The following is a 21,764-nucleotide window of genomic DNA, read 5'->3' on the forward strand; positions in this document are numbered from 1 at the left end:
TGCCAGGCCGAGGTGGAGCCACCACAGGTTTAGCACCAAACGCCAAAGGTGAACTTCTAGGGGGGGGGTTTTGACCAGGGCGAAAATGTGCAAGGATGTCGACGGCTGTTCTTTGACGCGCCCCGCTGTGACATGAGAAACCGCAACATCACCTGCGGTCGATGGTTGCCTTGGCGAGGCGTGAACGTGATAGTGCCAGGGGACAGGGTGCTTAGATTAAGTGGAGGCATACTTCATGTCATCCCTGTTTTACCTCACTCTCATGACCGTAGCGTTGATAATATCAGAGGGATTGTCAGTGAATTGTTTAATTGTTGTTTCGGCTTTCTTCACGCAACCTTCTTCATGGGGAAACTGAATTGGCACCCATCTGAAAGGTCAGTTATTCTTGCAAGCTCACAAGAGTAAACTCAACACACATAGGTGTTGGATAGCCTCCACCCATGAAGGAGAAAAGGTTTCACACGGATGACACCTGAAGAAGGGCTTGGTGGTCCTGCACCCTGTCACCTTTGACCCCTGTCACCTTTGACCCCTATCCACTGTGGGTCCAGGACCAGGTTCCTGTTACAGAAGGGTTCAGACACTGTATGGGTAGGACACTGTATCTTCAGCTGACACAACGCTAACACAATTCTTATGTTAAACCTGATCAAAGATCAACACAATTTATATATTCAGCTATAGCATAAACCAGTTATTACTGGAATTCCTTAGTCGCTGAGAAGAGACATTGGATCATGTATGTGTTTCAGGTAACTGTAGGTCAGACTTGGGTTGAGAGAGAGAAAAGTTGGAAGAGGACTATAATTCCGGCTGTCTGGCTCTGAACACCACTCCACCATCTGCCTGCCAGACAGCAGGTTCAAATTCAAAGACAAGTGAGGAGTTACCTGTTACATGGTGACTCCCAGGTAACTCCCAGTTACCTGGGAGTTACCTGTATCATAGTAAAGTATTTTAAGAATTATGTATACGAAGAAAAAAGGGACTTTGAACATGTGGATTCAAACATCCGTAAATTACCAAAATAAATGATTGTTAAAAAATGCAACAATTTAATATGTAATTTAACTTCAAAATGTACAAAAAGGATTTTCAGCTATACAATTGACAAGGATTGACTGAGACTCCCTTGCAAGTTTAAGGAAGCTACCTGCTTTAATTGTGCACACAGACACACACAGAGTGCATGTCCCTCTTGTTTCCCTACTGCACACAATTGCCTGGCGATTCAACCTCCATGCCAAGCTACATTTCGCAGAACGCAATAGGACGCCGACGCATTTAACCTTGCAATCAGAACGGATCTGATTTAGGGCGCAAAAGATTAGGGAGCGCATTCAAACACACTCATTAGTGCTGAGAGGAGAGAGCGCACAGTGCCGTGGTGGGGCGGCAGGGCGCATGACGTACGAGTCACGGCACCACATAACAGTGTTGGATTTCAAAGAACTCGTGGTCGGTCCACTGGGCCCTCTCATGTGGGCTCCCCTTTGAAGCCTGTCTGCTTCTGGATTCCAAAACAACCCCAGGTTAGCATGGGGTTAGCATGGATGCCTTCCAATGGCTTTTTACCTGGACCACAGGTCTCAAAGCTAACCCCAGTTCTAGGGGCTAATACCGGAACAGGCCTCCATGCTAACCCCAGGTCCACTCATACCGGGACCACCGGCCTCCATGCTAACCCCAAGTCCAGGGGCTCATACCTGGACCCCCGGCCTCCATGCTAACCCCAGGTCCAAGGGCTAATAACTGGACCACCTACTAACATGTCAACCCCTTACAGGTTGGCATGAAGTTGCCCTAATCTTTAAAGCCTTTCCTGTCCTCTCAGGTAAAGTTCTGAACTATTTAAGATTCTTTTGTCTTCTTACGTTCAAGAGGAAACCCAACAAGAAGTTGTTCTCCAGGTGGCACCAGGGGGACAACTGAACATCTTCTAAGAGGGCAACTCAATCTGTTGATGCAGTACATTTTTGAGCAGTGTACAGCACAAGCGCATGCTGGATCTGATAATTTACGACCATGACTTGTTTTCCAGATGAATGTGCAGGATGTTACCTACGTCCCCACGCGGCTCAGACCACTGCATGTGGCTCACAATATGGCTGGCGATGCAATGTGTTTGTGTGTGTGTGTGTGTGTGTCCCTCTATGTTGGGTTGTATGTGTGTGAATATATCTGATCAGCATCTCAAAATATATCTAGTCAGTGTGTTTGTGTTCATATGCGTCACTGTTTATATTGGCGCATATACGTGCTTGTTTGTGTATGTGCATATGTGTGCAAGTGCATATGCATATGTCTGTCTAGATGTAGATCTGTGTGTGTGTGTGTATGTGTGTGTGTGTGTGTGTGTGTGTGTGTGTGTGTGTGTGTGTGTGTGTGTGTGTGTGTGTGTGTGTGTGTGTGTGTGTGTGTGTGTGTGTTTGTATGATTCTTACCTTACTGTGCTGCAGCGGCCCTCTGCAGAATGACTTACAGGTTGGCCAACATCAGAGGAGCAGCAGATCCTCTGAACAGCACAGGAAGAAAAGGTGTTTGAAGAACAGATGTTATAGCAGCCAGATGTGCCGTCATATTTACAGAACTATGAATAAAGGTATATCATGGACCCTAAACAAAAAAGGAGGGTGCCATTTTGAAATATTACAGCTCTTTGGGTCCCATATGCAGCATTTATTAACTACCCATGCTATTGCCTGCAAGATCAGAGATATCCTGTAAAGATATTTCAAATAAAACTAAAAAAGACACATTGGCACAGGGAAATAAATAACCTCACTTTGAGGTCTCAACAAAGGTTACAAGGAAGGTCATTTTATGGAAGGAAAAATGATGGTCTTTCTGACAGAAGAGGACGACACGAACCATAAAATCAACCCCGCGGCTGCAGGAGGCTGGAAGCGCGCTTTGTATCATCACTGATTACAGAGGGCAACATAAAACAACGCAACTCGGAAACACACTTGTTATCCCCTGAGTGCCTGCTCAGCAGCCGCAGAAGCTGGGCCGTGGTCACACTTTTTAGAACCATTCAGAAGAGTTCGAGGTTGTGCGGTTTGAGCGTCGTTAGTAAGGAAAAATGCTGCAAGTTTTATTTTTTTGGAGTTGCCATGAGCATTGGGACACGTGGTTAACCCAGGACAAGAATGTGACCTGTGCTTTCTGTGTTGGTCGGAAAGAAGCGGCGACCACAGCGGACACGAATAACTCCACCTGGCTGCCAAATCGGACGTGCAGCAGCCACGGGCCTAACACTCACCGCGGAGGGAGCCATGGAAACTTCCATGCATTATCTAGTAAGCCTTATCTTGTGCTGATCGGAGGGGAGCATCCAATCATTTTAATTTTCCTGTGGTGAACCAGGAAAGAGATTAATGAGCGTTGCAAAACAGCAAAAGATCAGACTTTTATTTTTATAGTTTATACTTTATCAGTCACTTATTTTTCATGATTGAGTCAACCCAATTAATTTTTTGTGCATTTCAATCTCATATTTTTTTCATAACCAACTGGAAGCAAGCAGAATTTAACATTTGCAATTTAAGCTGAAGCGGAATTCTTAAAAGAGACTATACCTAGCAGCTTTCCAGAAGTCTCAGATGGTCAGAAAACCCTGACCATGTTGTTCACTAAAGTTGGAATTGTGAGGTAGTTCAGCTTATGTTTTTCATTTTCGAATACAATTACACATTTTTCAACCAGACCGTAAGGATGTGGGAACCCGCTAAAGTCTTTGTTCTGTTCCCCGGGGCGGACTGAGCAGGGCCACTTGACACTACGGCTCGCTCTGGTCGCTGGCGGGGGTCAAGTTAAGATGGTGAAAATATTGACGTTTCATGATGGCCTTTCTTATAGGTGTTACTGCGTTCATTAACGTTACTGTATAGCTCGCACATAAACAACGGCTTTTATCAAACCACCAGCGTACCCAGCGTGGTAGTCTTATGCACAAAAGCCATCAACAAAAGCCTGAAGTTGATTCAAGCGACCAGCTGCTAACGATAATAAAAGTGATTATTTACTTTATCTTGGTCGGCTCATTGTAATTATTAACCTTCATCTGTCACAGGAACAGGAAACGGTGCAGATGGTCCGGGTATGTGAACATCAAGTTTGGCCGAGTTGAAATGCCAGCAACTAAAAATACTCCACTGGAATGCAGGACTTTGGAGGAGGGGGGTAGGAGAGGAGGGGAGAGAGGGGAGAGGGTCCTGGTGGTACCGGACCTGGTCGACACAGTAAAGCCCATCTTTGAAGACTGGCATCTGAAGGGAAACCTGAACCACTGTGCTCCTTGGTTGAAATCCTCTTTTAACTCCTATTCTGTTGAAGCAAAGGGTGTGCTTACAGCAGCCAGGGGCTTCAGGAGCTGATGCAGAGGGGGCTTTCGGGAGCTTATTCCTGGTTTCCTTGGCAGAGTTCTGTTTCAGGCCTCTTTATATTTGTATTCTTAAGAACTACTCCTGGCCATGGATACATTTCAATTGGCGTCCACCTGAAGAAAACAAGAGCTTAAATGTGGTGTTTCACGAATAGATACTGTAGGAGCTGCTGCTCACAATTCTATCCTGCATAGTCTTTGTTTTCTTACCCATGGTGTCCATAGGGACGGGTCGTACAAATTTGATTGACAAAAAATGTCAATCAAATTTAATATTGCAAATATCTAAAGATTATCAGGTTTGCTCCTGTGATACTGTGATTAAGGCCTATACAAATACATCAGATTGTGACTGCTCAATAAACCACAAGATTTCTTTGACGTTCCTTTCGTCTCCAACGATTACCTACCCCCCCCCCCCCCCCCCCCCCCATGCTGCTGACAGTGCCTTCAAGGTAAATATATTAAACTACAGAAAGGCCTCAGGTGGGACAGTGGGGACAGTGTCCAGAGACACGGACAAATGGGCAATAGAACCGCAGTTGTGATTCCAACACAAATACAGTTCCGGCCACAGAACAGCTCAGCATCTGGGCGGCCGTGTCATTGGGGTTGTGCTCGCCGGGTAGTTTGGCTTGCGATGCGTTTCTCAAAGCACTATCCTTGTGATTACATATTATTAAGAGACCTATAATGTCTTAGCCTGCTACACATGCTCCACTCAATCACTCCCTAATTCATCTCAACGGATCAACCGGCTCAGCATTACACCTGGCACTGATTCGGATTATATTAATGTGGATTTTATTTTCCAACAATTCTCTCCCCAGTCATAGCATAGCCCCTGCTCCGTCCCCACTAGGATCTCCAGGTTCATGTAAATAAACCAAAAGCCAAGATGGCAATATGTTTGGCAGCGGCTGTGTACACTGATGAGTTTTCCAACCTGAAGCAGCCTCTGTCATGGCTGTTTGCTCCTCAAAGCATACTGATCTCGAGGCTTTCGGTAATTACTTTTAAACGTTCACGGAGCGAAAGAAAAACTAGGACAAACAATTTATCAAGTAAACAATGCACTACGGCTTTCTTTCATCTGGTGAAAAATAGGAGGTGTTTCTTGAAATCAAAGTATGTCTGTGAGTCAGACAGAATCCTGGGAAAAATAGTCTGGAAACAGACTATTGTCTGAAAGCACTTTGATGGCCTTTGCAGCTGTCTCCGAGCGATGCCACCTGAGTGTGGTTTGGAAGTGTGGTTTAGGAACCAGAGGCGCTTTTAAAAAGGGATGTCTGTGTGTGAGTGTGCCAAGGGAGGCTCTTTGCTTGAAAAAGGACTTGAACCCAGTCCCATTTGCCATCACTGGTGTGCTGCCGTCCAGGCCTAAATCAACCGACGAGGACAGCCAAAATGGCTGCCACTCAACTGCCTTCACTAGGGAGCGAACATCACAACAAAAGCCACAGGATGTTGATCAGATCAAATGAAAAATGTTCTCCATCTCACAGAGCCGCTGACACATATTTATATATGTCTACTGGCGAGTAACCAAGGAAGGAAGGAAGAAGAAAATGGATTTGACTTGTCTCTTCAAGGAGAGGAGCAAGGCAGAATGTTACACTACTTACAACTCTTTTTGAATGTTTCTATGGAATATACAGCCTCATGATCTACATTTCACGAACCGTTAACATGTCAAGTACCATTTTGGTTGAAGAAAGATCTAGATACATAAATGAGGCCTCTTGGCCAACAAAAAAATGTGCCTTCACGACACAAATTATGAGATTCAGGGACATCCACTGAACACATTGCAGTTGACCCTTAAAGGGCCTGGTCAAGCACCTCCAAACACACAATCAAACACCTCCCTGTTCCTCTCTGACCACTGACCCCAAAGTCTCATCTCCTCTGCATGTGCAAGACAGTCCCACGTCATGTCCTTGACCTCTTTCCGATGGTGCCCTAGAAGCAGGGAGGACGAGACAGAGTGGGGGGGAAATGGAGAGTTTCCCCTCTCCTAGCAGTTGATGGGTGGATGTTACTACCCGGTCCAGGGTGGGGGGGGGGTATGGATAGAGGGTTACAATAGGGCAAGATAGAGAAGGCAGTTTGCGTCAGCGTCGAGTGAGAGATGGAGAACTGAGTCTGCAAAGTGTTGGCAGGTGATGGTGGACCAAGTGAGGGAGGACAGGAGACGAATGGCTAAGTAAACAACCATAGAGAGAACAAACAAGGTGAGACTATGGCAGGAAATGGAGTCAGATGTGATGATGCTTGAATGGTCATTGTGTCTAAGCAGACAGCGGCACGGCCCAAAACGTCGCCGTCACAAAAATAAACAGGTTTTATGTTATTGCTTTTAAATGGCCAGACCACAGCCACAGAGGAATAATAGATTTCCATTGCGGACGTCCCAAAATGATCTAGCGTGGAATCTTAATTTGAACGATAGCGAAAGCAAGCAGAAGCAGTGCTGTATCAATGCTAAGCCTTAATGATTCTTCCAGATAGCCATAGGATGGGGGTGAGTTGGGGGTCACTGGGAATATCTTGTATCTAGGTCCCGTCATGTTAAATGATTGTAGTGGCCCCGTTTAGATGGCTGTTTGTTGGAATGGCGGAGGAATAAGTAATACTCTCAACTGCCTTGCGGACATACAGTATGTATTCACAGGTAAACCTGAGATACCAGGACAATCTGTCAAAACATGTCATCTGCTTTTATCCTCCCTCAAGCTAAAATAATAGATCTTCTATTTTAGTACATTATTATTTTAAGTTAAAGGGGCCATGAAGTCAAACATATTCAAACATATGTTAAATCTCTGTTTTCTCAGTTCTTTTTTCAATGTTAAAGTCCTTCCACTTCCATTTGTGGTTTGTAGACTGCCTGATTGATAAAAACCAACTTCATCTCCGAATCAACTAGGATCTAGGTCTCTGGCCTAGGATTGAGCTCTATTCTCATTCAGCTAGGTTACATAACTTATACCATCATAAAATGTTCTTGGCATGGAATTGGACATGGTGAATGGACCGAAGGATCATGGTTGAACATCTCATTCCCATGTCCAGACCCCAAAGAGGAAGTGCTGCTGCATGGTCCGGTCTTGGCATCAGGGGACACCGGCGTCTGTTTGGACTGCCGTGATCAGCAGTGCCAGCTGTTTTCATCATCTGGAGAGGATGCTAACTGGGACAGTCTACGTCCTCCAGTCAGAGGGGGAGAAAGCATCCCTCAGATGACAAGCAGGGATGGATAAGCCATCTCTGCTGTCTGCATCCCCCCCCGCTAATCCCCTACACCCCGACCACTATCTCACAGGGATGATGTGTTCATGGGACAGTAGAGATTTGGTGGTGTTCTGGTCTCTGGTCTGCAGGGCTGACCCAGTTTCAAAGCTATAGGTCGCTGAAGGGGATACAACCAATAGAAGTGTGGGACCCTAACACGCTATTACCCTCAGTGGCCAATGTCCAAACATTACTACTCCCACGTATCTGAGCCATTTCATCTGGAGAGACCGTATACACCCAGAACGTCTAGACCACAGCTCTTCATTTTACGGGACTGCTAGCTATTCTAATATATATCCCCCTGTTTTCAGGTTCTTGGTATCCATTTCGCTTTTGATGCAGTCATTTGAGATCCCATTTGTCACCCACTATTGTTGTGAGGCAACTATGATCTGGATAATTACCATGATAATGTTTTATTAGATTACATTGATTTATACTGGCAGTGGGAAGGCAAATTGCAAACTATAAATTTACTTTATTGAATCTAAACCTCTTTACTTGCATTTATAGTCCTTTGAGCCCATGTTATTGTCAAAGGAGAGACCACAGGTGCATAATGGCAGCTGTTCCACTGTTTTGATATATTTATTGTTTTTACATTATGGTTTATAGATTTTATTGTGAGTTTTTTTGTTTTCAAAGTCTGCCTCATAAAGTTTGGAATGATATTTAACTAAATAAATCTAATTTAATTTGAAGGCTGAAAACTTGAATTCCCAAAAGGACGGAATTAGCTTCCTGCTATAGCCGACAAGGTAGACCAAGCAAGATATGTATATCTTTGTGTATCTTTTAACTTTTGGTTTGAAAAGCAGCAATTCCATTATTCCAATTTTGCACCCCAACCAATCACGTTTAGTCTTGTTTACCTGGCACTGCGCTGCCAAACTTCCGCTACAATGTCAATACATGGCAACCCCATAAACGCGTAGCATGTTATTTTCCCTTTGTCAACTATTTCCATATCTTCACCCTATAAAGAACTTTTCTAGGAGCTGCAGAAAATTTACCTTTGATCTCTCAGATATTAATTTATGATTTCTAGATGTCTCGCCGCACTGTTTTTTCAATGTCACCAAAGGGTCGTCAATAGACTTCGTTTGGCTGTTGTTAAAAAATATAATTAGGCTATAGGCCAAGAAAAGCAGTGGACAGTGTACTTCCCTCTAGTGGTCAGAAAAGATAGATACAGGAGAATATAAGCAAATACAATTGCCTGAAAGGCCACATAGTTTGACCTATTTGTGCCTTTGAAAGTATTTGAATATATACCAATTGGTTGTATCGTAAATCAAATGCAGCTATTTGATATGTTTAGCAAAAATGTTCTACGTGTAAATTCAGAGGATTCTCTCAAATATGTTACTTTGCTGCCACCTTCTGACACTTTCAGGGACGTTTATTTTTGTTTCTCCTACACCCCCATACATCTATGTGTAATATAAGACCTTAACAGTCAATACCTCTATGCCACAGAAAATAATCAGTTGATTACTTTCAGCTACATTTGAAAGTTTTGCATAGCATAATTTTGTCTGAACCAGTAAAGCTCTATGCATTTCTAATAATGTGTCATTGGTAATTTCCATGTGTTATAAGTGAACTGTTGTGGTTCAGAAATTGAATTGCAGAGAAGTGCCGTCTCTAATAGCTTAAATTAGGTCATGACAGGTAGATCGAATAAATTCCATATTTTATTAAGTTCTAAAACATTGAATTCGAATTTATTAAATATTGGATAAGATCTGCTAATTTACGTATTGAATATATCCATATTCATGATTGTCCGACCAGACAACCCCAGCAGTGAATATTAAAGGGTGAGACATTTTGTTTTAAATGCCATCGAGCAGGTATAAAGCATGAAAAACATATATATATAGAAATATATAAAAATTTACACTTTTACATTATTTGACACTAGAATTATCTATTATTGAATTAGTTCAAGTACAAAATAATGGTCAAATCAACAGGAGGTAATGGCTGTCATAAGGCATTGTGTTGGATTAATTTTGTCTTTGACAGACCAAAGATGGAGTCAGCTCATTTGATTGGCTTTTCTCCACCCTGGAGTCCCACGTGACGTGATTATGATCCATGAAGGATAGGAGATCCTTTGATGCTTTCTGCTTGAGAGACATCATTATTGCCCAAGGGGGAAAACGATTTGTAAAATAATCCGACATTATGTTTAACAGGTTGAAAGCCTGTCAAACTGATGGGAAATATACCACAAACAAACAGTGTACATTCACTGGTATGAAAAGAGGCTGCCTTTATCATAATAATAATAATCTCGCTGTGCCGTTACGCGCTGTCAAAACCCGGGTACGGAGTAGCAAGTCTCGGGTTGCGGCCTGGATGGTTCACGAATACATGTTTTATTCTGTCTGGCTCCAAAGCCCCGTCTCACATAGGCTACCCTCTTTAAATATGTTCTGGTGTGCATGACGCACGAAATACCGTGCTGATGTGCAACATATATCTCACAGCACGTCGAATTCCCCTCTACCAACATCCATTGCCCACCGAAGCCATGTTAAGGGGGCGTTTTCATGGTTTTCCCTGTAAAGAATTTCCCCCCTTTGCAGCATCAGTAGCACAGCGCCAGCCTGCGTCCAATGTACGGTGGTTCGGCCTGTAGTTTTTTTTGGTAACAGGATACGCACCAGGACCAGCAAATAAGGAAAACTACACACAGCCGTTGATCGGGGGATTTTTTCAAGAGGGAATTGCAGGGCGACATCCATTCGTGTAAAAAGGAGGACAAGACAGGTATAAACTCGGAGTATTTCACGGCCGCGCATATCCGGATTCTTGGCTGTCGTGGCGTACCGCATTCGTAAGGAACGCTACTTTCCATGTCTGGTTAGATTACAGATTAAATACAGCAAAAACAAAATGGTTGCACTTTTACGGAGGATGAAGGTGGTTAAACTAAATGCCACGGCCCAATGATCGTAACGCCTCTATTAAAAAACGATCCGTTTTCCGGGCGAGCGAGTGAGGAAAACATTGAAGTGAGGCCCACTGATAAGAAAGGTGTGCATATTTAATCCCGTATACGCACATCCTATCCTGAAACGCACGTATACAGTATGGCTTTGGCTTTTTCTATGCACGGTTGCACGTCCATCCCCAAATCAAATTCCAGGATATTATAATGAGGTGTGCAATGCATTTTCTCCTGCAACGTACGCTTGTTTTCGATGTTTTATTCAATGAGAAATTATAATATATATCTCGTGCTTCGAAGTGATGTTGCAACGAAGGTACAGTAGGTGGCACGAGCACACCCCCTTCATCCATTTCACTCGCAGAGCAGTGTCCTTCGCGAGGGACGAGTGAGCAGCGGAGACACGAATCGACATCTATTCACGTTATTTAAAAACCCATCACTTGCGCCTGCACGATCACGTCGCTATGCATTCCAGCGTGCGCACAGCGGAGACGTCAAAAGAACGGCGGAGCGGGAAGTTGTTGGGGGGCAAAAGAAAGTGGATTATAAATCCGTGAGTGGAATACACAAATCCTAGAGCCTAATTAATACGCGCTGGGCAAACCCTTCTTCCCCTGTGCATTGTTGGACCACATATGGTTTGAATAAAAGTGTATTATAGCACCTTCAACAGTTGGGACAACGCCCGCATACTTGACTGACCAGCATTCCTCTCTAGTCCACATTTACATAATGATCTGTAAACAACGTATGCCTACTTTAAAAACATAGAGGTTACTTCAACACGATATATCAATAATATTGATATTTTCTGTCTAGCCTTTTAATCGCCACAGCCTATCCGGGATGTCATGTAAATTGTTGTTTTGAGACGTTTTGCCACACTAACCTGTTGATTTGTGAAACATGTTTAAACAGTGCGTAATATCGCACCCCGGAATAGATTCTTGGCTCTCAGGACTTTTCTTTTACTGCAGATCTAGCGAGGAGGAGGAAAACAATCTGTTTACCAGAGCATGGGGACTGTCTTCAAGACATGAGCAAACACATGTTAGCATTATACATGGAAATACATTAGCGTTAGTACAAACGCTTGAATGTTTTTTTGTAAACACCAGTGTTTTGTGTCAATTACTTGTATGGCCCACAACAACCTATTCAATAAACTATCATTAGTTGATGTAATATTTTCTGAATGCTGAATGGTAGGCTAGTTACAATGTAACGTTATTTAGGTTTCTTACCTTCCTCCTCATCCGACTAGCCCGATTAACTTCTACCTGCTACTAGTAACTAATATTAGTTAACTTTATTTGAATGTTGTCAGCCCTAGCCAGGAGTTCATGACTCTTGTTAACTCTTCATGTCACCAGCTCTAGACTTCCACCAGTCGCGGCAGGATGTCAGCTCGAGGAGGAAAGAAGAAGGCCACCAAAATGTCCCGCTCGGCCAGGGCGGGGGTCATTTTCCCGGTGGGCCGGATGATGCGCTACCTGCGCACCAGCACGCACAAGTACCGCATCGGTATGGGCGCACCGGTCTACATGGCAGCAGTTATCGAATATCTAGCAGGTAGGACTACCGTGTGAATGCTTAAGTTTATATAATGCGCATAATCTATATCGTACAGCAGTATATATATAAAAAAAGATCTTGCACCCTGTGCAAGATATGCATTTATCTGCCATTATCTTAATTATATTTAATGTGTTTCCCAGCTGAGATCCTGGAATTGGCTGGGAACGCGGCACGAGACAATAAGAAGGGCAGAATCACCCCGAGGCACATCAAGCTAGCGGTGGCCAACGACGAGGAGCTCAACCAGGTAACCAATAAATACATACTGTAATGCTATTGATATAATGCTCCTATTGATTGGTCCATCCACACGGTGGAGGGACCCCCCATTACATATCGTGTACAACTGTGTTACATATTTAACCTGGCCAATGATTATGTGAAGTGTGTGGCTTATAGTGCCATGTGTAAAAGTGGCACAATGGCTTAGCATTGTAATCATACATCATTACAAAGTAAATATTAACATTTTTGGAAGATTTTAATTTTTTGATCAACAGTAACCAGTTGAATATCTCTGGTCTAGGGGATTGCTCAATATCCAATAGCTGTAACACCCTCTACCTACAATCACTTACACTAAACCCCTCAGTCAGACAAAATTAAGAGAAAATACAATATTTGTTTAGGACGGTAATGTGCACCGCGTGCAACAACAACACACAACAATCCCTTTACATCGCAACTGGAAATTAATTCTGTCATGCTCCCTGGAACATTCCCCCCAGGGTGCTCTCAGATTCACACCCTCCTCGGATTCAGCCGGGATAGCGCTGCTTGCCACCGCCTCGGCTTAAACCCTGGCACAATGTTCACAGATATGGATCGCATCGAACGCTCAGCATGTTGGCACAACAAATCTGCTGTGAGGCCTTTGAGACAAGGTTATCAATACGATGTGGCCAATGTTCAGGCAGCCAGAGCAGTGGGGGTATATTGGAATAAAACCCAACATTCTTATTATCATGGACTCAACAATTGAAGAGTAGACTGATAATCAGTAAAGGCCGCTTGAGAGAGAGTGAAACCATTATCCATTCAGATATAATTAGAGCAAAGCATCATCTGCCAGTGATTTCCCTGGGTGAACATCCTCAGAAACATAGGCTGCTGCCGTTTTCAGATGGGGGGGGGGGGGTTGGCACAGCTAAATGAAAGTGAAAGTAAAGGTTCAGAATAGTCGAGAGAGTCAGCTGGTTGATGAAAAGATGGCCCAGGAGTGCCACAGAATAACGGGCCAACTAACCACAACACCGGGTTTTTGCAAATCTTTTGTATGCCAGATTATGTAGCAGTGGCACTCAGAGAGGCAAATCCAATTGTGTGGCCACAATTGGATTTGTGGCCACCCTGGGCACCATAGACCCTTCTTAATAGCACCTCCCATAATACGTTTCCCAATGACCTCCTCACACCACGGTTCTCTGTCTCCCTCCAGCTCCTAAAGGGAGTCACCATCTCCAACGGAGGCGTCCTGCCTCGCATCCACCCGGAGCTGCTGTCCAAAAAGAGGGGCAACCGCGTGAAGGTGGACGCCCAGGTGGTGATGCCAGAGAAGAGAGAAGCGCGCTCCAAGAGCCCAAAGAAGCCCGCCGTCAAGAAGGGCAAGGGGAAACCAGGTCGCAAGCCCAGGGTGAGTTTAACCTCCAGGGGGTCAAAGAGGACTAGGAGGAGGCGCTTAACTAAGTAACTACAGGGTCGAGACCAACAAAACAGTTATGAACAAGACTAAATTAACTCAGACTGTACTCTTTACATAATCTCTTTGTTTTACCTTTAAGCTTCTAATCCGATGTGGTGCTCATGTCACACACACATAAATACATACATGCACACGCCCACACAGAGACGTACATTTTCCCCATACAATGTACGCTCAATGATTTCAACTCTCCAGATCGTTTGAAGATTATTTTTGCACACACGATATTTCCGGTTGCTGATACTGTTGCCCTTCAACGTTACCATGTCGTCAACCCACCAGGAGCCCATTGATTTATTTGATGCAGAAGTGCTATTAACGCAAATCAAAGTCTATGTAATGACTCTAGAGTTCTGCCATTGGGTCGATTGCCCTTTCGCGATTCGACAGAATTATAGTGGCTCCACAATACATTAACTAAATTACTGGCTGGTTACGAAATCCACACACAGCTGCATGGTCTCTAGGCCACAGAGAAACTCCTAGCTCCGGGGTTTTGGCAGATGTATTCGGCACTACAACTAAACTCCCTATAAAATGCACTGCTTAACTTTGTTTTAATTGAATACCACTTCTGCTTTGACTCGAAGAACACGGATAATGACAAAGAGGCGGTGCCAAACTCCACGGTAGAGGACGGCCCGGGAGACGGCTTCACCATCCTGTCCGCCAAGAGCCTCTTCCTGGGCCAGAAGGTACCGTCTGGGACCTCGGTCCCTCCTTTAATCCTCATCCACATCATTAGGTTACCAAACACACACTCTGCAGTAAGAACGAGTTGAAGCCAGGCTAGCATCTAGAAGAAGCCCTGAAGCATATGCACCAGAAGGTAGACCAATCAAAACACATGTCACGTTGTTGGGGAAATACAGGCAACAAGGGTATTTGTGGAGAGGCAATGATCAATTTACAATAGTACTTCTCTGTCCACATTTGGTCCACATGTATTACATTTCTTCCATTGAGGATGTCTGGAAATTATTAGCATTTTATGGCTACTACTACTCTTTGTTCTCTAATGCACATATGAAAAATATCTTTCTTTTTTATGGGTTTGCCTCAGAACAATCATAAACATGTATTGTGTTGAGTCTGCTTGAGCCTTTCCACAAGTAATAACCATAACGTCTATGATACAAGACAAACAAAACTGAGCTGCTCTGTTAAACATCATGAGGGCATCACCCACCGCCACCTTGTTGTTCCCCAGCTCTCCCTCACAGAGAGCGAGGTCAGCAAGATCGGCTCCATCAAGGTGGAGGGGATCATCAACCCCACCAACGCAGAGATGGACCTGAAAGAAGGAGTGGGTGAGGAGTACTGACTAGATTACAATGCTAATAAATAGTTCAACTATTGAATTAGGAGACCATAGAGTAGACATACTACTAACCCGTTCTTATAGTTACTATTCCAATTCTTTTTCCTTATATTTCGAGTTTTGTTATCTAGTTAAATAGCTATATTATTAACGTTATCATATTTGTATTTTTCTTCTATCTTGAGATAAGATATTGATAAAGTACCCCCCTCTCTTAAATTTGAAACTTTGGGGCACTTGTATTTACACTTCCACAGGATAAAAACACACACTAATAATAATTGCATGTACACAGCCCAGATGAATAGTCTACCCATAGTATGTAGTGTGATACTACATAAACCTCCTCCACTCACCTGCGGTTCCTCTCCCCCTGAGCAGGTAGCGCCCTGGAGAAGGCTGGGGGTCGGGAGTTCCTGGATGGGGTGAAGGAGCTTCGGAAAGCCCAGGGGCCCCTGGAGGTAGCGTCAGGTGAGGAGATGCACCTTGAGCTCCATTAGATGAATGCACTCTGGCTTGAGACAGTTGGGGGGGGGAGAGAGAGACTTGTGTGGCTTGGGAGGAGTTCCACAGAATTCTCAACTTTCTACTAGTTACAACATTAGTGGAAGTTCACCGATGATAACATGATACTTTATTAATCCCTTATGGGAAACGCAAGTTTAAAAACGAAACATAAATAAATATATTAGAACACACTATGAATAGTATTTTTGCAGGACAACAGAGATCATGAGAATTAGGTGACATGCAGACCATGAAACCATTAAACCAGTAAAACCTTGATGTTCCTGTGTGTCCTAGTGGCTGTGAGCCAGGCCAGCGGTATGCCCGCCCGCTTCGTCATCCACTGCAACGTCCCAACCTGGGGCTCAGACAAGTGCGAGGACCAGCTAGAAAAGACGGTGAAGAACTGCCTCTCCGCAGCTGAGGAGAAGAAACTCAAGTCTGTCGCCTTCCCATCACTGCCCACCGGACGGTGAGTCCACTCGGTCCACACGCACAAAGTTAGATTGCCAATTCCTTTCTGGTAAAGCACTACTAAAGTGTGTTTTACTTGTACCACACTTCAATCCGTTCTCAAGTTGGTATGCTGTAAGGCAATTTAACAATAATGCATTCAGCCTTTTTTTACCATCAAAATAAAAACTATAGAAGGGTAAACATGTCTAGGTTCCTTCAGTAAGGTTTAAGGAGTTTGTCTTTTCTGTAACGTTAAGACCGAATAGAGCAGGTGGGACTGCAGGATGGGGACTTTAACCCATTCAGACCGGATCACGCATCTGTGCGTGTTTACCTTTAAGACCGGATTTCGCATCAATGCGTGTTTACCATTAACCCATTTGTACCGGCTGCCGGTGCAACATTGTATCTACTAGATACAATGTTGCGCCGCACAGCAGCCGGTACAAATGGGTTAAGATGGATACATTTAAAGCCAAACCTCTTGGTCTCTGCCGAACGTAGGAATGGGCCATGTTGGGCAAAGTTTTCTATGATATTCTAGATCATATATATGCCAATATATCTGACTGTTCCCATGTCCGAACTATAATAAATTACATCACTTTAAACCTATTGTGATTTTATAAAAAATCCTCACCTTAAACACAAATCACGAGGCACAAATCCCTAAAAAATAACATGTATCAATAGAATAGATCAACTAGTATCAGCCTAGACCTTCATACTAAAGCACCTCTTCTCTCCCCACAGGAACGGATTCCCCAAGCAGACGGCAGCCCAGCTCATTCTGAAAGCCATCTCCAACCATTTTGTGTCGTCCAGTTCGTCCTCTCTGAAAAACATTTACTTTGTTCTGTTCGACAGCGAGAGCATCGGGATTTACCTTCAGGAAATGGCCAAGTTGGACGCCAAATGAGGACCAAGCCGAAGGATTGCGCTTTGTCGTTTTTTCGACAGAGCGAAGAAGTGTTTTTTTTTTTCTTACTGTTGTAGTCGTATTTTAAGATTGTTCCGGGAGAGGGATGGATGTATTTTTCTTTTTTGTTTTTTTAATGGGGTAGACATGTGATGAGCGAATAGGCTTGATGGGGACTCAGTAGGTGTTAACAAGAAAAAAAAAGTTTGTGAGTGGAATATTGTTCGCATTTATGTTTTCCTGTCGTTTTTTCAATCTTTATAGACTAGACAATTTTATCTGTAAACATGATCATGGCACTCCCTCATCTAACTGACCTTTTTACATTCCATGTATGAAGACACTGGCAATGGTCTTTTTCCCCACCCCATGGACAATTCTCTGTAGTTTCTGATACAGTTAGTTTAATACGAAAAAAAAAAAGATTGTGTTTCTCATTCTGCTTTAAATAAAAATCCAGATGTTTTACACCAGAGCTCCAGCGCAAATGTAGACAAGTTGTCTCGATATTTAGATAGCATTTAGACCAACACCTCAATTGACCACAATATCTCAACAAGACTGTTTAACCATGAACATAACGTAACAAAACGCAACCACGAGGCGAAGCATTGTCTTAACATATTTATTACATTGTAAAAAGTACATTAGCTCTCATTTATTTATATATATATATGTATAGTTATATACACATAGTCATGTCATGTCCTGTTTCCAAGCAATGATAGGCTCCTCAGATAACCAGAAATACCGAATGACCAATGAAGCCAGCGGAAGAATTGTTTTGGGTTGTCTCTCCTGACGTAAGGCATGTTTACAATCCTAGTATTACCCGACCAAAACCCAGACGTGTCTGTCGCCTGCGCTACAAAGCGTTCAAAACGGATGTACTCTCACATTAGAAAAAATATTCCTGAAAAACCAAAAGGTGAGTGGACTTGCCTTTCAACCAAGAAGGTACAGCTCCTAAGGAGTTTCAACCACATCCATACCATAATAAGATCAATGTTCAATAAGAACTATTTCATTTTCATCGGGAAAAAAAAACAATCACGAAACCACCGTTTAGTGGTTACAACGGAAACGTTTGCATCTACTTTGATAATGTTTCAGTGTAATTTTCGACGCATCGGAAATAAAGAATTTACACCATAATTTCTTTTCTATCCCACGGTTTAAGAAGAACCGGTCTCGTTCACGTCTGGAGCGCGGACAGTGTATGGATGTGATTGAAGCCGCTGAACTCAGCCAAGGTGTTGGGGCGTCTAGCTCGAGAGTTCTCACCCTTTCACACAGTATGTTCTCAGGCCTGCCACCGTTGGTGTACAGAAGGCATCGACATGCAGAGAGTACCTTGTAGTGCGTAAGTAAGACAGAGAGCGCCCTATATCAAACCAATGCCTTCTTCTCCAGCCCCGAGCTGTCAGTATACGTGGCTGTTCACCATCTACGGGGACGAGACCAACACAACAGTTATGATGAACAAGACTAAATGAACTCAAGACTGCAATCTTTAAATAATCTCTTTGTTTTACCCTTTAAAAATCTATTTGAATCAATCCGATGTGGTGCTCACATCACACACACATACAGACATACATACATGCACACCTACAAACGTACGTTTTCCCCATACAATGTAGGCTCAATCAATCCACGTCTACACTTAGGAATGTTTTGAAAGGCTTTCAGATCCGTCTTCCGTGATCGCAGAACATGACTGTGGTCCAAGGTGCCCCTAAGTGTACGTCCTCCCCCTCCTGGTTTATTTGTTCTTAAGCATTTTTTATTTCTGAGTAATAATTAAAAACCACAACAGGCTGTAAAACTCCCCCCCCCCCCCATTGAAACGTGTCACGAGAATAGAGCACGGTCCTTTCACAAAACAAAACAAGACTGATTTATTTTCTAGTCGGCTATGAATCTAAAATGTGCCGTCATTGAGCTGTACAGTTAAATACGGCAGCCGACCCCCCCCCCCATGGATATCTACAAGTTGGTGCCAGTCTGGCCAAGACATCTGCCACTGGTGATGCACAGTACATCCTATTGGCTTGACAACATGCGGTACCAAACACAAGGAACAGAAAAACAGAAAAATACACTTATTCACGGTCCCTTGTCGGAATTCACTAGATCATCTTTAAGCACAGACATACTAGCATGGTGACGAGGGCCACTTTAGCAAAGCATTCTCCAGTACAAAACAAAATTTGAAAAACTGTGCGTCCTTTAGAAGATGGAAAACCAGAATCATGTCAGCCTTCACCCCGCTCCCATCTTACATGATAATAACAATATGCATGATAATAATAAATAACTACTTCTCACAAGTAAAGGGCTCGCACATGACCATCGCCCGAACCAAAAGCTGTTGAGATGAGCTCGAGGCCAGGCTAACTGCCTTATGTCGGTTGGTTTTTGGGGTGATATTTTGACGTTATGGGGTAGGGGGCGTTCACTTGTACCAGAGAGGATCCCGCGTCATCAGAAATTTAAATTGAGTCGTCAGTGTTGGACAGAAAAAAAGAAAATCGACGACAAAACAAACTGAAGGAGAGTGCGGAAACCCCGCCCCCTCCCTCACCCTCTACCCTCTATTCTCTACCAGAGGCAATGGTGGCTAAGGGAAGAAGAAGATGAGGAAGCCTGGAGACGAGAGCGACTCATTTCTCCTCGTGAGGGGGGCTGGTGGGTCGGGGGGCGACAGGGAGGAGGGGCACGGGGGAGGAGGCCTCGATCAGGGCGGGGTTTAGGATGATTGGCAGGGACATGGGGGACCCGCCCACCTGCAGGGGCAAGGCCAGGGGCTGCAGGATGAGGGGCGACTGGCTGGTGGGGGAGGGGCCCCGCGACGGAGACACCTTGACAGGGGGCGGAGTCAGCGGTGAGGGGGAGGGCACCGGAGACGACCGCTCCGTACCTGGGGGAGAGGGGGAGGGGATTATTGTAGAGTGATATTAAAAAGCAGGTATTTAAAGTTTAAAGGTATGGAATTTTTGCCGCTAGTGGTCTCTCAATCAAAGCAACAACAAAAGGCGTAGTTTGATGAAGTGTGACTTAGCGTGGGAGCATTTGAGCAAGTGACATAACGTTCACTCCCTAACTTCCCAACAGCTGCATACACCATTAGAAAGGCGCTATAATTCATGGTCATTATCTTTTTGAGCGTGTTGACCGTACTTTACAACGTTACCAAAGGCATTAGTGTTAGTGTTGGTAACTGACGGGGGAGTTAAGTGTTTATTTTATGCCCTAAACAATAACCCAACTATAATGCGATTAAACCGGAGACGTTGCGCATTTCAAACTCTTCCCAATGGATTTGTTTATCCTGCTAGCTCCAACAGTAAAGAGCAGATAAAGTACTGCTGGGCCAGTGAAGCTCCGTTGTGGGGCTAACACAGAAAGACTGTATACATACAGATTAAACAGACCAATCATTGTATATAATAGTGATCAACTGACTTTCGATATGTGTATATTGGTGGAAACTATGACAGCGCCTACAAAACGAGTACACGAGTACGCTGAGATTCAGACCGTGTATTCAATGAGTGTTCCAGCATTTCTTGCAACACTTATACTGATTCCATTAAGGAATTTGGCAGCCGTCATCTCTGCAAGGAAAGCCATCTTCCCACACAACTTCCTATTAGTGTACAAGGAGAGGAGGGGCTGTTCACAGAAGGTAAGTTGTCAGGGTGTAGGTGAGAGCGAGAGTGAGCGAATCAATATGTTTTTACCTATTGAAAAATACATAACATAGGTCTAGTCATTTGGGATATTTTGATGCAGAAATGTTACATATTATACCTTTAACTGCTTTAATATAGATTGATAATAAAACTTATATTATACTTCATGGGACCATGCTTAACCGGTCATCTAGATTGATATCAAACCTCATTGGACTCTAGCTGGTACTCACCGTTGGCACTGGGTGATGGGGGTCCCTGGGGGGTGGAGGGCCTGCTGGGGGTCTTTGGCTGGGCGGGGCTGCCCGGTATGCAGGAGGGGTTCTGGGGTACTGGCTGGGGGCCCTGGGGGGAGCAAGGCTGACCCCCGGGGCCTGGTGGCTGGGGAGGATCCACCAGAAGGCTGTTGGGGGGGCCTGGATCTGGGAGGACAGGGGGGTCAGGGAAGATGACGTGAGCTTCAAGGTCTCCAGTCTGTCTCATCTCCACGGCACCTGGTGTGTGAGTGTGAGTGCGTGTGAAGGTGAGAGTGAAAGTGAGAGTGATAGTGAAAGTGAGTGGGCGAGTGTGTGAGTGAGAGAGAGTGTGAGAGAGTGTGTGTGAGTGAATGTGCGGGTGAGTCAGTGAGTGAGTGTGAGAGTGAGTTTGAGTGAGAAAGTGTGAGACAGTGTGAGAGAGTGTGTGCGTGCATGTGTGTGTGTGTGCGTGTCAGTACCAGCTATGACGGTCTGCTTGAAGAGCTCCTCTCTCAGGTTGGGCAGGAAGCAGACTATGCGCTCCCAGGTGATCTCCCACAGGTCAGAGTAGCCGGTGCGGGAGTCGGAGCAGTGGAAGATCCCTGCTGTGTCCATCACCAGCAGCATGTTCTTCAGGGACTCTGGGATGGCCTCCAGCTAGGAAGAAAGCAGCAGGGACCAAGGGGTGGGGTGTT

The 21,764-nt window shown here is 44.3% G+C and overlaps 2 protein-coding genes across 5 annotated transcripts in view; one reads left to right on the forward strand and one right to left on the reverse strand.

Moving 5' to 3' along the window:
* The first annotated feature begins 10,336 nt into the window (after positions 1-10,336).
* Positions 10,337-17,596, forward strand: macroh2a2 (macroH2A.2 histone). 3 transcript variants are annotated; one of them, XM_079730784.1, is made up of 9 exons: positions 10,337-10,468; positions 12,026-12,224; positions 12,371-12,477; positions 13,669-13,863; positions 14,523-14,627; positions 15,143-15,242; positions 15,635-15,724; positions 16,058-16,232; positions 16,970-17,596. In XM_079730784.1, the coding sequence occupies exons 2-9, from the start codon at positions 12,053-12,055 to the stop codon at positions 17,133-17,135; spliced, it is 1,110 nt and encodes a 369-aa protein (XP_079586910.1). In that variant the 5' UTR covers positions 10,337-10,468; positions 12,026-12,052; the 3' UTR covers positions 17,136-17,596. The 3 variants fall into 3 exon arrangements, with proteins under 3 accessions (XP_079586910.1, XP_079586911.1, XP_079586912.1); XM_079730785.1 differs by having other exon boundaries at positions 10,359-10,535; XM_079730786.1 differs by lacking the exon at positions 10,337-10,468 and adding an exon at positions 10,625-11,205.
* A 150-nt stretch (positions 17,597-17,746) lies between these two features.
* gbf1 (golgi brefeldin A resistant guanine nucleotide exchange factor 1) overlaps positions 17,747-21,764 on the reverse strand; it is a 78,150-nt gene continuing 74,132 nt past the window's right edge. For both annotated transcript variants that reach the window (XM_079729807.1, XM_079729806.1), the window contains exons 38-40: positions 21,549-21,726; positions 21,067-21,255; positions 17,747-20,058 (exon numbers count right to left, since the gene is read on the reverse strand). In XM_079729807.1, coding sequence (XP_079585933.1) covers positions 19,802-20,058; positions 21,067-21,255; positions 21,549-21,726 — 624 coding nt within the window. In that variant the 3' untranslated portion in view covers positions 17,747-19,801. The remainder of the gene's footprint in view (positions 20,059-21,066; positions 21,256-21,548; positions 21,727-21,764) is intronic.

Source organism: Pollachius pollachius (assembly GCF_949987615.1).
Source record: "Pollachius pollachius genome assembly, chromosome: 2".
In the NCBI taxonomy this organism is placed as follows: domain Eukaryota; kingdom Metazoa; phylum Chordata; class Actinopteri; order Gadiformes; family Gadidae; genus Pollachius; species Pollachius pollachius.